This window comes from Emydura macquarii, unplaced genomic scaffold (genome assembly GCF_026122565.2).
Source record: "Emydura macquarii macquarii isolate MOO-44397 ecotype Brisbane River unplaced genomic scaffold, CSIRO-AGI_Emac_v2 contig_1876, whole genome shotgun sequence".
Classification (NCBI taxonomy): Eukaryota; Metazoa; Chordata; order Testudines; family Chelidae; genus Emydura; species Emydura macquarii.
The window spans coordinates 17,936,592-17,949,306 of record NW_027132013.1 but is presented as its reverse complement, the minus strand read 5'-3'; the positions used below and the strand labels follow the sequence as shown (position 1 = coordinate 17,949,306).

General features: G+C 47.8%; 1 protein-coding gene across 3 annotated transcripts in view; it reads right to left on the bottom strand.

Moving 5' to 3' along the window:
- Nucleotides 1-12,715, bottom strand: part of SMOC1 (SPARC related modular calcium binding 1) — a 184,405-nt gene that overhangs the window by 73,528 nt on the left and 98,162 nt on the right. For all 3 annotated transcript variants that reach the window (XM_067557820.1, XM_067557821.1, XM_067557822.1), the window contains exon 5: nt 11,365-11,412. In XM_067557820.1, coding sequence (XP_067413921.1) covers nt 11,365-11,412 — 48 coding nt within the window. The remainder of the gene's footprint in view (nt 1-11,364; nt 11,413-12,715) is intronic.

The following is a 12,715-nucleotide window of genomic DNA, read 5'->3' as shown; positions in this document are numbered from 1 at the left end:
GTGAAGAGATGCTGAAGGAGGAAGAGGGTGTTAAGTTCCTGCCCCGTTTTCCTCTCCCAAGCCAGCCCAATGGACTGGGACCCTTCATGATTCAGAGGGCCCAAATGAGGAAGCATTCCTGACAAGTAACTGGGTGGCAGCCACGAACTAGCATCCTGCAAGAAAGTCTCCACACAGTTGTCCAGGCAAGTAAAAAACAGGCCATGCTGTGTAAGATCAACCACCAAGACATCCTACTGCCACAAAGTAGTTGTACCAGCTCCCTTGTCACCACAGGACAGAAGAGATTTCCCCACCTCAATGCAGCAGTCACAAGCTGGTAAGGAGTTTGCAACACCAGGTTTCCCCATACTTGGGTAGCTTTGGTAGCCAGGAAATTGTTTTGAGGCAGTGGACACCCAGGCTGGGCTTTCTGTAACTTCAGGGACCAGTTCAAATTTTATTGACACCTTACTGAACCCAGAAGGAACCGATGAATGTGTACTTCATCACTGAATCCCTGGGAGGGATCACCACATTTCAGTGTATTAACCCCTTCTATTGTGTGGCTCTCCCCAATTGAGTCTAAATGTCATTAGGCCTGGTCTACATCTAAAAAACTTAGTTCTACCTAACTGTGCTGCTCAGGACAACGAAGAATTCACACTGCTGAGAGATGTAATTAAGCCAACCTAAACCCCAGTCTGCGTAGACCCTATTAGATAGATGGAAGAATTCTTCCTCTTGAGAGTGTGGATTTACTACAGCAATGGAAAAACCCCTTCTGTCACTGTAGCAAATGTCTGTCTATACTATGGCGCTATAGCACTGTAGTGTAGATGTTGCCTCCGTCAGCTAGCTCATCTGAGACTTACTAACCACAGCCACTCACATCTAGATTCCTTCTGAACAGATAGATGAATGAGGGCCAATGTACTCACTCGTTTACTGCCAGTATGCTAAGAGTTCTATTTCTTTATTTAAAGTAATCTAAAACAATCCTCCCTTTGGTTTGCCTGAGGAGTGTGATCACCCCTCAGTCTTCTGTCTCATTACTGATGCCAAGAAAGAAACGGATATCTACTGGTTGTGCAGCTAGTACTGGAGAATCTTCTGGAGGCAAAAAAGGAAGGGTCAACCCTCAAGGGAGGGAGTGACAGTCCCAGTCAAGGACACAGATGAAAGATTTGCTGAGCTACCACTCTCCCCAAATCCAAGTCCTCCTTTAAGCCTCACTTCTTCCATGGAGCTCACATGAAGAAAGCTAGTTCAAACATTTAAAGAACAACCACCTCTCCCCCCACCCCAAGATACTCCTGGCTTCCCCAGCATGCCTCAACTTTCCCATTCTGTTCTATTGGATTGCAAGCCGTTTGCCCAAAGAGCATAGTTTTGTGTGTCTTGTACCGGCTGAGCACTTAATAAAGTGTAAACAATGAAGAGCTGTAAAACGCAAGTGATCTCATCACAGGATAGGCCTCTCTGGGGTTACCAAGGGTTACATTTCACTAACATCATCACAGGACCTTTCCCAGCCTGGAAGAATCTCAAATACTGGCTCCAGCTTTTGCAGAGGGAAACAAAACAGCTCTTGAATGTTGTACTCAATGGTAATGAAGTTTTATAAAAGTGAAACAGGAATTTAAATTGTTAAACACTATTCATATTGATAAGGTTCTGACAGCTCATCCTGAGCATATTTATCCTTGCTTGGCATTATTTTGCTGAGCCTCAATTATAAATCAAGTCTAGCTTCCAGTTTCCTTTACCGATGTGAGTAGAAGAATGACCTAAACACTTATTTAACAGCATCCAAGAGAAATGGTGTCAGCTGACTAGGACCCATCCATTTTCATCTTTACTTGAAAAACAGGGTTACTTACCAGTAATTGTTGTTCTTCGAGATGTGTTGCTCATATCCATTCCATTTAGGTGACTGCGCGCCCCGTGCACGAGCCTGCGGAAGCTTTTTTCCCCTAGCAACCCCACAGCGGTCGGTCCCGGCGCCCCCTGGAGTGGCGCGCGCATAGCGCGGTATATAGGGCGCCACCGACCGCGCGGGCCCCCAGTCCCTTCTTTCTGCCGACTCCGACAGCGGGGACGGAGGGTGGGTTTGGAATGGATATGAGCAACACATCTCGAAGAACAACAGTTACTGGTAAGTAACCCTGTTTTCTCTCTTCGAGAGTTGCTCATATGCATTCCATTTAGGTGATTATATAGCCATACCTTTGGTGGTGGGAAGGAGTCAATTGCGCGAAGCCCTTCTCAGCATGGCTCTGCCGACTGCTGCGTCCTCTCTTGCCTGTTGCACGATGGCATAATGGGAGGTGAAGGTATGGACCGATGACCAGGTTGCAGCTCTGCAGATATCTTGCATGGGCACTCGTTCCAGGAAAGCCGCCGAGGTGGCTTGGGCTCTGGTTGAGTGCGCCGTAATCGGTCCCGGGAGTGGTACCTTTGCCATCTCATAACAGGTGCGGATGCAGGTGGTGATCCAGGAGGAGATGCACTGGGTGGAGACAGGTGAGCCTTTCATGCGGTCCGCCACTGCGACGAAGAGTTGCGTGGACTTCCGGAACGGCCTGGTCCGGTCAATGCAGAAAGCTAAGGCTCGCCTGACGTCCAGTGAGTGCCATCTCCGCTCCTCCTCCGATCCGTGTGGTTTGGGAAAAAACACGGGGAGGAAGATATCCTGGTTATAATGAAACTGGGACACCACCTTAGGCAAGAAGGCCGGGTGCGGTCTCAGTCGCACTTTATCCTTATAAAAAACCGTATAAGGAGGGTCTGAGATTAGGGCTCTTAACTCGGAGACCCTCCTAGCCGATGTAATGGCTACCAGGAAGGCTACCTTCCATGACAGGACCAGAAGTGGGCATGTAGCCATAGGCTCGAAGGGGGGACCTGTGAGAATAGTGAGGACTAGATTTAAGTCCCAGAGAGGCAGAGGTTCACGAACTTGCGGGAACAGCCTCTCTATACCCTTAAGAAACCTGATGGACATTGGGTGAGAGAAAATAGACCTCCCCTCCACTGGGCAATGGAAGGCCGAGATGGCCGCCAGATGTACCCTTAGGGAGGCCAGGGCAAGGCCCTGCAGTTTTAGGTGTAGGAGATAGTCTAAAATGGCCTGGATAGTTGAGTCCAGCGGCAGAATGCCACGTGACTGTGCCCAATGAGTGAAACGTCTCCACTTTGCCCGGTATACAACCTGGGTGGAAGGTTTCCTGCTTCCCAGCAGGATGCTCTGGACTTGTTCCTAACAAGCCCTCTCTCCCTCTGTTAGCCATGGAGCCTCCATGCCGTCAGGTGGAGGGAGTCCAGGTCTGGGTGGAGCAGGCGACCCTGTTCCTGGGAGAGGAGATCGTAGCGTCTCGGGAGCGGGATTGGAGCGGCGATGGAGAGGTCGAGAAGCATACTGTACCAGTGCTGCCTCGGCCATGCCGGTGCGATCAGGATGATATCCGCTCTGTCCCTCTTGACTTTCAAGAGCACCTTGGGAAGCAGTGGGATCGGGGGAAAAGCATAGAGTAGTGGTCCCGACCAATTTATCAGGAACGCGTCCGAAATGGAGTTCTGTTTGCGCCCGCGCAGAGAGCAAAATAGTGGGCATTTCCTGTTCTGTAGTGTGGCAAAGAGGTCCAGATGGGGAACTCCCCACTTGCGGAAGAGAAACGCTGTAACCTCCCCATGAAGAGACCATTCGTGGCGGGGTAAGAACGACCTGCTGAGGCAGTCTGCCTCGTCGTTCCTCACCCCTGGGAGGTGAGACGCAACCAGATGGAAATCGTATCTCACTGCAAGGTCCCATAGCTGCAACGCCTCGTGGCACAAGGTCGAGGAGCGTGCTCCCCCTGCCTGTTGATGTAAAACATCGTTGCGGTGTTGTCTGTAAGGACTTGCACCACCCTCCCTTTCAGAAAGCGGAGAAAAACCTTGCAGGCTAGAAGTACTGCTCGGAGCTCCCGAATGTTTATGTGGAGCATTCTGTCTTGTATTGACCATTGACCTTCTGTACTGAGGTCGTGGGTCATGTGGGCACCCCAACCGATGTCGGAAGCATCTGTAATCAGTGTTACAGAGGGAACCATGTCTGCAAATGGAACTCCTTCCATTACCTGTCTCGGGTCTGTCCACCAGTTCAGGGACGCTAGTACCTGGGGTGGGACAGTGACTACCTTGCTCAGAGAGTGTTTGGCTGGGGCGTAAACTGAGGCTAACCACCCCTGCAGGGGCCTGAGTCTGAGACGAGCCAGCCTCACCACGTATGTACATGCCGCCATGTGCCCCAACAGCTGAAGGCAGCGTCTGGCTGTTGTCGTGGGGAATCTCTGTAGCTCGGAAATGATGGCTGTCATAGCTAGAAACTGGGGCTGTGGAAGGAAGGCCCTGGCCTGCACTGCATCTAGGGTGGCCCCAATGAATTCTATGCGCTGTACTGGGGTCAGCGTGGATTTCTGTTCGTTTATGAGCAGCCCCAGTCTGTTGCATGTCGCGCACGTTAGGGCTAAACTGTTTGTTACATGAAGTCTGGACCTTCCCCGAAGTAACCAATTGTCTAGGTAGGGGAAGATTTGAACCCCTTTGCGCCGCAGGTAGGCCGCTACCACCGCTATGCACTTGGTGAAGACCCTGGGCGCTGAGGAAAGGCCAAAGGGGAGGGCTGCAAATTGGTAGTGGCTGCCAGCTACCATGAACCGTAGGAAACGTTTGTGGCCAGGGAGGATAGAAACATGAAAATATGCATCTTTTAAGTCGAGAGCGACATACCAATCCCCAGGATCCAGTGTGGGAATGATGGAGGCTAGGGAGACCATGTGGAACTTGAGCCGCCTGATGAATTTGTTGAGGCGGTGCAGGTCCAGAATAGGCCGGAGGCCTCCCTTTGCCTTGGGGATAAGGAAGTATTGGGAATAAAACCCCCTGCCCCTTTCCGTGGGTGGGACTTCCTCTACTGCCCCTAGGTGGAGCAGGGAGCGGACCTCCTGGAGGAGGAGTTGCTCATGAGAGGGGTCCCTGAAGAGGGACGGGGTAGGGGGGGAATCTGGTGGGAAAGCCGAAAGCTGCAAGGCGTAACCTCTCCGCACCACACTTAGCACCCAGCGGTCTGAGGTTATGCCCTGCCACTCTCGGAGGAAGGGCCGAAGCCTGTCTCTGAAGGGCAGGGTGTGATTCTGATCGGCTACGAGGGCCGTGGGAATGGCAGAGGTGCCGCTCTCGAGCGTCCCATCAAAAAGGGCGCTTGTTATTTTTACGCGGCCCTGACTGGGAGCCCTTGGCAGGGCCTGGGCGGTCTCCGCGGTTAGTTTGTCTAAACCGGTCCCGAGCTCTCCTGGGTTGTGGTGGACGGGGGGGGGTAACCTCGGAGCTGTCTGCTGCTGCCTCTGAGGCTGTTGTTTGCCCTGGCGTCTCGTGGCCTGAGGTACATACAGGCCCAAAAACCTCAGAGTGGCCCTCGAGTCCTTCAGGGCATGCAGTTTACTGTCCGTTTTGTCCGAAAACAGGCCTGAGCTGTCAAAGGGCAGATCTTGAATGGCCTGCTGTACCTCGGTTGAGAGGCCGGAGGACTGTAGCCAGGACGAGCGTCGCATAACTATGCCAGACGCCATGGCTCTGCCTGCTGCGTCTGTAGCGTCACTGGCCGACTGCAGCGTAGCTCCCCCAACTGTCGACCCTTCCTGGAGCAATGTGGTGAAATCCAGTACGAGGTCTTGGGGTAGGGCCGATGTAAATCTCTGGAGAGATGACCAGAGATTAAGATTATAATGCCCTAAGAGAGCCTGGTGGTTAGCTATACGGAGCTGGAGAGCAGCGGCGGTTATGAGGTTGCTACTTGCAATGAAGGCAAGGGGCAGGCGTTCCACTGACCGTCACGGGCGGAAAGAAGGAACTGGGGGCCCGCGCGGTCGGTGGCGCCCTATATACCGCGCTATGCGCACGCCACTCCAGGGGGCGCCGGGACCAACCGCTGTGGGGTTGCTAGGGCAAAAAAGCTTCCGCAGGCTCGTGCACGGGGCGCGCACTCACCTAAATGGAATGCATATGAGCAACTCTCGAAGAGAGAAGCCATATCCCTTCTAGCTTCACTCACCACTCATTTAATTCACGCATTTTGTTGCCAGTTCTAAGCAGGCAGATGAGATTTTATGGAGTTTAAGAGTGTCACAGCCTGCATATCTGTCTCCCAAACGGTCTGCTTTTTAAAGACAGTCTGGTGACGAGGAAAGGTACGGCTCATTGCTATGGTTTGCAGAAACTGGTGCATTGAGCTCTTCTGGCCCTGACATTCCATTGGCGGAAGGAGGAAGTTTTATTGTTTCATGTGTTTGTTTCATTTTGAACCTGTGCTACAGTTTACCTTTGACTGGAAAGGGACATTCTGCATTCTTCAAGAAGGGAAGAAATCCAATCCCATCAGCTCCAAGGGCGCATTTCATTGCCTTTCAGAACAAACAATTCAGTGTGGGATAGTAGGGAGCCCCGAATGGTGGGGACAGTGTGAGAATTTCAACACTCACAGGCTAATCAAGGTAACTCAGCAGAGTAGGAAGCAGCTGGGGTAAATCAGTTTAGCACAAGTTCCTTATGGCAAAGGGATAGTGATTTGGACTTAAAGGGTTTTCCATGTGACAACTACAGGACACAGGCAGGAGTGAGGAACCAATAGGGAGAGATCAAAGAAAAGACCCAAGGATACTGGATACCCCACTCACACTCAGACAAGTGGTCCTAGGGCCTTCTCTATAGAAGGTACTGGAGAACTCTCACCTCTACATGGGCAAATAGTAGTATAGGGCCTCCTACCTGACCAAACACATAGGAGGCCTCCTCTCACCATTCCACACCATCATTAGAAACTTTCCCTTCATTTAGAAAATGAATTAGTGGAGTGCCCTGACCTGTACCTGGAAGAGGACTAGGGGGGACCCATTGCTAGCACATGTAACCAGTAAGATACCAGTATAACTTATCACACTGACGGCAGAAAAGAGCATGTGTGTCTCCCTCTTCAACTGCTGGAGGTTGAAGGAGGGAGAATCACAAATTCACAGACCTCTAGGCCAACCCAATAATAATATAGGGGCACAGCCGATTTGTATAGTGTTGAGGGGGGGAGAGGGGCACATACTCTCCCATCCCTCAAGCACTTGCTAAGGCTATAGTAGAAGCAGATCTTTACAGAAACTCAAATTTGTGAGACGAGACTAGCCCTGAGTAGTATGGGGAGACTGGTTCCCTTTTGTACAGGGTCCCATGGCTGAGCAGACTCTCTTCCTAAGCATCTGAAAATTATTAGTGATTAGTCAGTTCTTCTGCAAAATATTTACAGCAGACTCAATCCTAGTCCTCCACCAGCATGGTGAAGGGTACGGCATAAGAAATTAATAGTTTAGGAGTTCGGCCCTGTGTTGAAGGACAGGGATCAGAGAAAGAGCAGTATCAAGAGGACACAATGATCTCATCAAGCTTGCATTAATCTACTATTTGGCAAATGGTGGCATGGGACACACTGAGTGGGAGCTAACGCATGTGTTGCATCAGGACACTCACAACCTTAGAAATGAAAAGGGTTAGAGGTCACCCCTGGCCAAACTCCAGTGTTGCAGCAGCAATGGCCTAGTAGTTAGAGACACCTAACTTGTCATTCTCACGCTCAAAGAGATATAGCATACACATGATGCTGAAGGAAGCAGATCTGGCTTAAGAAGCAGTACCAGCCATCTCCTCCTTTGCAGAACTCTTTTGGTCAGCCAGATACAAGCTGGCACAGATGTCTGAGGTTGCAATAGGTGGATTTTTTTTTATTCTCACCGTAACAAGAGAGGAATATAGCCACGTATTCCCTTGAGAGGGGTGAGTGGACAGCACAAAGATGCAGCAATGGATTGACAGAACAATGATGCTGATGACCCTAGCTAGTAAGTGCCTATCTCATGGCTGGAGTGCAGCACACATACATGAGTGGATGGAGACAGAGGGATTCTATTTCCAACCCTCCAGTCTAACACTGACTTGCTGTGCAACTATAGATAAAGTCTCAACCTCTGCATCTCAGGCTACCATCAGCAAAACAGGTATTATACTTATCTAGCTCTGAGCAGGGCTGTGGGGCTCAGTGGATTAATGACTGTAAAGTGCTTTGAGACCTTTGGTGAAAGGAGCTTCAGAGAGTATCGTCATTTTGTCACTGACTGGAACTAAAGAGAAGAAAAAACCTGATTTGGATTTTTCTCCCTAAAGGGTAAATATTCTAGCAATTGTGCAGATGGACAGGGAAGGAGAAATGGATAGGGGAAAAATAAGGATAATATTGATAGTTTGGTAAGTCATCTAAGACTTCCACATAACAGTTTTAACATTGTATCTGATCCTTTCCTTAACAGAAAGCTAGAGAATACTCAATCTTGATTCCTCAGCTGATCCTCCTGCCATTGGAAATGCTACAAATTACTTCAGAGCAATGAAGAGTTTGGATCCTGTTCTTGTCTTTGCCTGTTACATCTCTTTAGACTCTCCAGGCTAGAGTTTGGACATTAACTTCAGTTCTTACCCAAACCTACAACAAATAGGATTCCTCCAGTCTTGTTATGATGGGGACCTTCTCTATCACTTTGCTTTCTTGATGTTAGTCTGTCATGGTGTGGAAGTCACTGCCATGCTAACATTCAGATAGCACTGAGCACAGGCTTAATAGGGCCAAAGGCATCTGAAGCACTGCAAGGAAATAACATAGCTCCCCACCTCCAAAACTGCTACCGCAGAGCACTGAATCAAACACACATTTTCCTCACCCGGTTTACTTAATACACATCTTCTGCAGAGTTCAGATTGCCAGGTTCAGACCAACAAAGCCCTTGAAGGTGGCAGCATCTGAGTTCCTACCATACACATGAATGCAAAAAGTAAAAAGCAACACATTTGGTCAGGAAATGCAGATTCCCGCATCAAAAAAATAAACGGCTTAAGCCATTAGCGTGGGCAAAGAATGCTAATCTCTCCTGGGAGTTTTGCCAACCAGGTCCAACCACCACCTCACTTTGGATGGCTGATCCAACCAGGCTCTATTTTCCCCCGAGAACTCCTAGAATCCCGGGAAGACTGTCAAATTAGGGTCTGCCAAAGCCAATGGCAGGATCCCTGCTGGAGCCCTCCTTTTCTTCACCGTGCAACCTCTTCAAGTCACCATAAATTTTAAGACCAGAAGGGACCATTATGTTCATCCACGCCAATCTCCCGACTCCTGCAGGGCAGACCACTACTTTAACCTGTAGAAGCTTTTCTGACAGTTCTGGACAGGTCCCCTTTACAAAAGGACAGACCCTTCAGATTGAGATTTTGAATCAAGGTAACAGCAATGCAAGAGAAATCCCTACGGAAACATTTGTTCTATATGGACCTGCCATTTGTATCAAGACCTAAAGTAACTGACCCAAAACACAGTGAAACATCTTTTTAAAAAAACCCAAAACACAGGCAAACTCCCCTTCCTCCCCCAAGACTCACTCAGTCTTATAACTTAGCTAGTGATGCTATAGAACTGTTTATCAGCCTTTGCTTACTAACATGATGGAGAACGGGAGAAGTTGGTTGCGTGACTGCGTCAGCAGGCAGGAACAGAGTTATGGTTAGAGAGGCTGGGGTGTTTATCTTGGGTCTATGGCACATTGGGCTGGAGGGAATTGAATTGTTCCCTCAACTGCCAGTTAAAGCACAATATGTGGCTAGGTACACCATTCTTGCAATGGTGCTCTGTGGAGGCAATGACAAAGAAAAGTGATATGTGTTTCTAACAGACAGGGTTACCTTCAATTTACAGTCTCCTCCTTTGCTTACTTCCTCCCTCCCTCCCTCTTCCTGACCCAAGTTGCTATATAAAGAGGTGAAAGGGGAAGAAACAGAGCACAAGTTTTCTCCCGATTGCTCCTGCTGCCCTGGGGAAATTAGAGCGGCACCAACTGCTTCAGACTCTAGACGTCCAGCCAGCAGATGAGACTAGGACAGAGTTGCAAGTCTGCCAGGGTTCTAAGACAATCAATGCCCCAAGCAGCAACTTATTTGCCTGTACTTAAGGCTAGACCTACAAGAAGAGCCAAATAGGCACCTGAACATACATTAATGTACCATGTTATACAGGGCTTCAAATTTAAACGTACAATTACAGGTTTACAGAGACATACCTTTGCCAAAATAAGAAGCAGGCTGACCTGTATTATTCGGAGTTGTTTTATCAGAAAAAGCCAAATATTTTTCCATGCACCCCTTTTCTCCCTGCCTGAAGCTGAGCCACATAAGATCTTGCTAGAAAACGTCCTGTATGTGCAATATATACTGGTGAATGTACATATGGAGAAGAAATGCATTCTTGAAATTTATATTGATTTGACTAAAAATACAGCATTTCCCCCCTTTCTCAAAAAATAAAATTAAAAAAGGAGCTTTTCTGCCTTTTTAACCTCCCCGAGGCAGGCATTTTCTTGGGAATCAAAGGATCAGAAATTGTTGGTTTATAAAAGAAAAGAAAAAATAAGAATCGTGCTTCAGTTATCATGGCAGGAGCTTTTTCAAGGAAATGGTCTTCATCCCGACCATAAGAGCGAAGCTGCAGATGAACAGGGGGTCAGGGTGTATAGTGGGAATGGGGCCAGGAACCAATGATTTCCCATTAATACCCACTCGTCCCCCCACCGCCCCATCAGCGTCTGTTATTCTGATCAAGACATTTCTAACTGGTTTTACAAAACAGGGAATGCGCATAGCCATACACGAATGGACGTGACATTTCTAGTATTTAGCTCAGGGACGATGAGGCATGGAGAAGCAGGCACTACAGGGGGAGGAAAAAGTGGCAGAGAATTCCTCTGTTTAATGCTTTCCATGCAAAAAAATTCATGCAGCAGCAAAGGGCTTAAGGGTGCCATTTTCACAAGCACTCAGCTTAAATCTATTCCCACTGAACTCAATGGGAGTTTTACCTGGCAGAGCATTTTGGAAAATCCCACTTGCCCCAGGCCACAAACACCACATCAGTGCTCTTGGTCCTAGTCTTGTGCTCACACCACTAGAGTGCATCTTTTTCTGGGTGAGCTTAATGAACAAGTGTCAATAATAAAAGCAAAAGCAAGCAAATGAAGGTTAGTCTGAATCTGCTGCCCCTCCAGGGGACTTAGCTTTTATGAGGTGGACAGGGTATGTAGAGTTCTACCCCAGGATAGCAGTGCATTGGTCTTGAAGTCACTTTATTCCTCGTGCTTCTGGTGTAAGTGTAAGACTGTCTCTCTAGGACTTGGTTTTAAAACAGAAGTAGTTCTATCATGTCTCATGAGATCTGGCAGGGTAACCTAATCAAAGACACAGTTTACTGGAGCACAGAACTCCACTCACCTTTCCTCCCCGAGTTTCCCTGGTTCAATGGCTTATCAGTTACTGAACCTTAAAGGAGGGAAAAAAAAATATATAAGGCATGGTTTGTTTAGAGGCAGCACGACCAAACAGCACATACACACAGTCACACAAATACACTTCAATATCCTAATCCCCAGGGTTCTAAAATCCCACTATAGGTGTCCATGGCAAACAAACACAAGGAACAGTTTTACAAATTCGGGCTGTCAAATCAGGGTCAGATTAAACAAGTGATCCTTAGTATAAGGGCCCAATGGTTTGAAGGGGCTTAATTTAGCAGCAAGACCGTAAGAAACCAAGAGTAAATCCAAGGGCAGCCAGGAGCATGATCTATAAGTCACTGGGAAGAGGGGATATGAGAGGAAGAGTCCATTTGTAAGTGTGAGGGAAGAAGAGCCAGGTGGCTGGGTGAGTTGGGAAAAGCAATCTGAGTGGGGACAGCATGGTTGTATGTTTGGGAAGGAGAACTCTAAATAGGGCCTGGATTTACCAAGACAGCGTCAGTCCACTCCTGAATGTTATTGAGGAAATGGGACCCTGAACTGGTCCTGGCATGAATTTGAATAAGGGATTGATTTTAATTTTAAAGTGATTGAAGAAATAAATATAGGATGTTATGTTTCATATGAAGAGTTTAAGCGGTGTTTTAAAAAAAAAAAAAAAATCAGTTTGCCTTATAAAGCGGTACTGTCAAACAGTTTCACATTGAAAACGTAATCAGAGACAATGGCTATTTGGACAATTCTCTCAGAACTGTGAAAATTAAAAGGAAAAGCTCTGCTCTTGATTTGGTCCTTTTGGTATTTGACAACAGAGTGCTCCCTGTACCTAAACCCCTTCGAGTTGCAAAACTGAAGATTCGCAGCTTGACCATTTCTGTTTTTCTTTCACCTATTTCGAGGGTGACCATATGTCCCAATTTTATAGTGACAGTCCAGATATTCAGGGATTTTTTTTTTTTTTTTTTAAATAAAAAAGGTGCCTATTACCTCCACCCCCATCCTGATTTTTCACACTTTCTATCTGGTCACCCTACTTACTTCCATGGGTGTGTCCAAAAAAAAAAACATCCACAGATCTATGGGTAAATTTCACCCCAGAGCAAAGGACTTGTGCTGGCCCTATGTTCTATTTAAGCCTCATGGTCAGGGCTTAAGTAATGCCTAGGCTCTTCTTCAGGGAGAATCCCACCCTATCAGAAGAATTTGTTAATATGCTGCTGTTCTAGAAGATCAGCAAATGAATATAATTGCTGCCTTCATACTGTCTCTCTAATCATCTCACATTTGACCCAATGGTTGAAGGTGGGTGCTGTTAATCAGCCAATTTG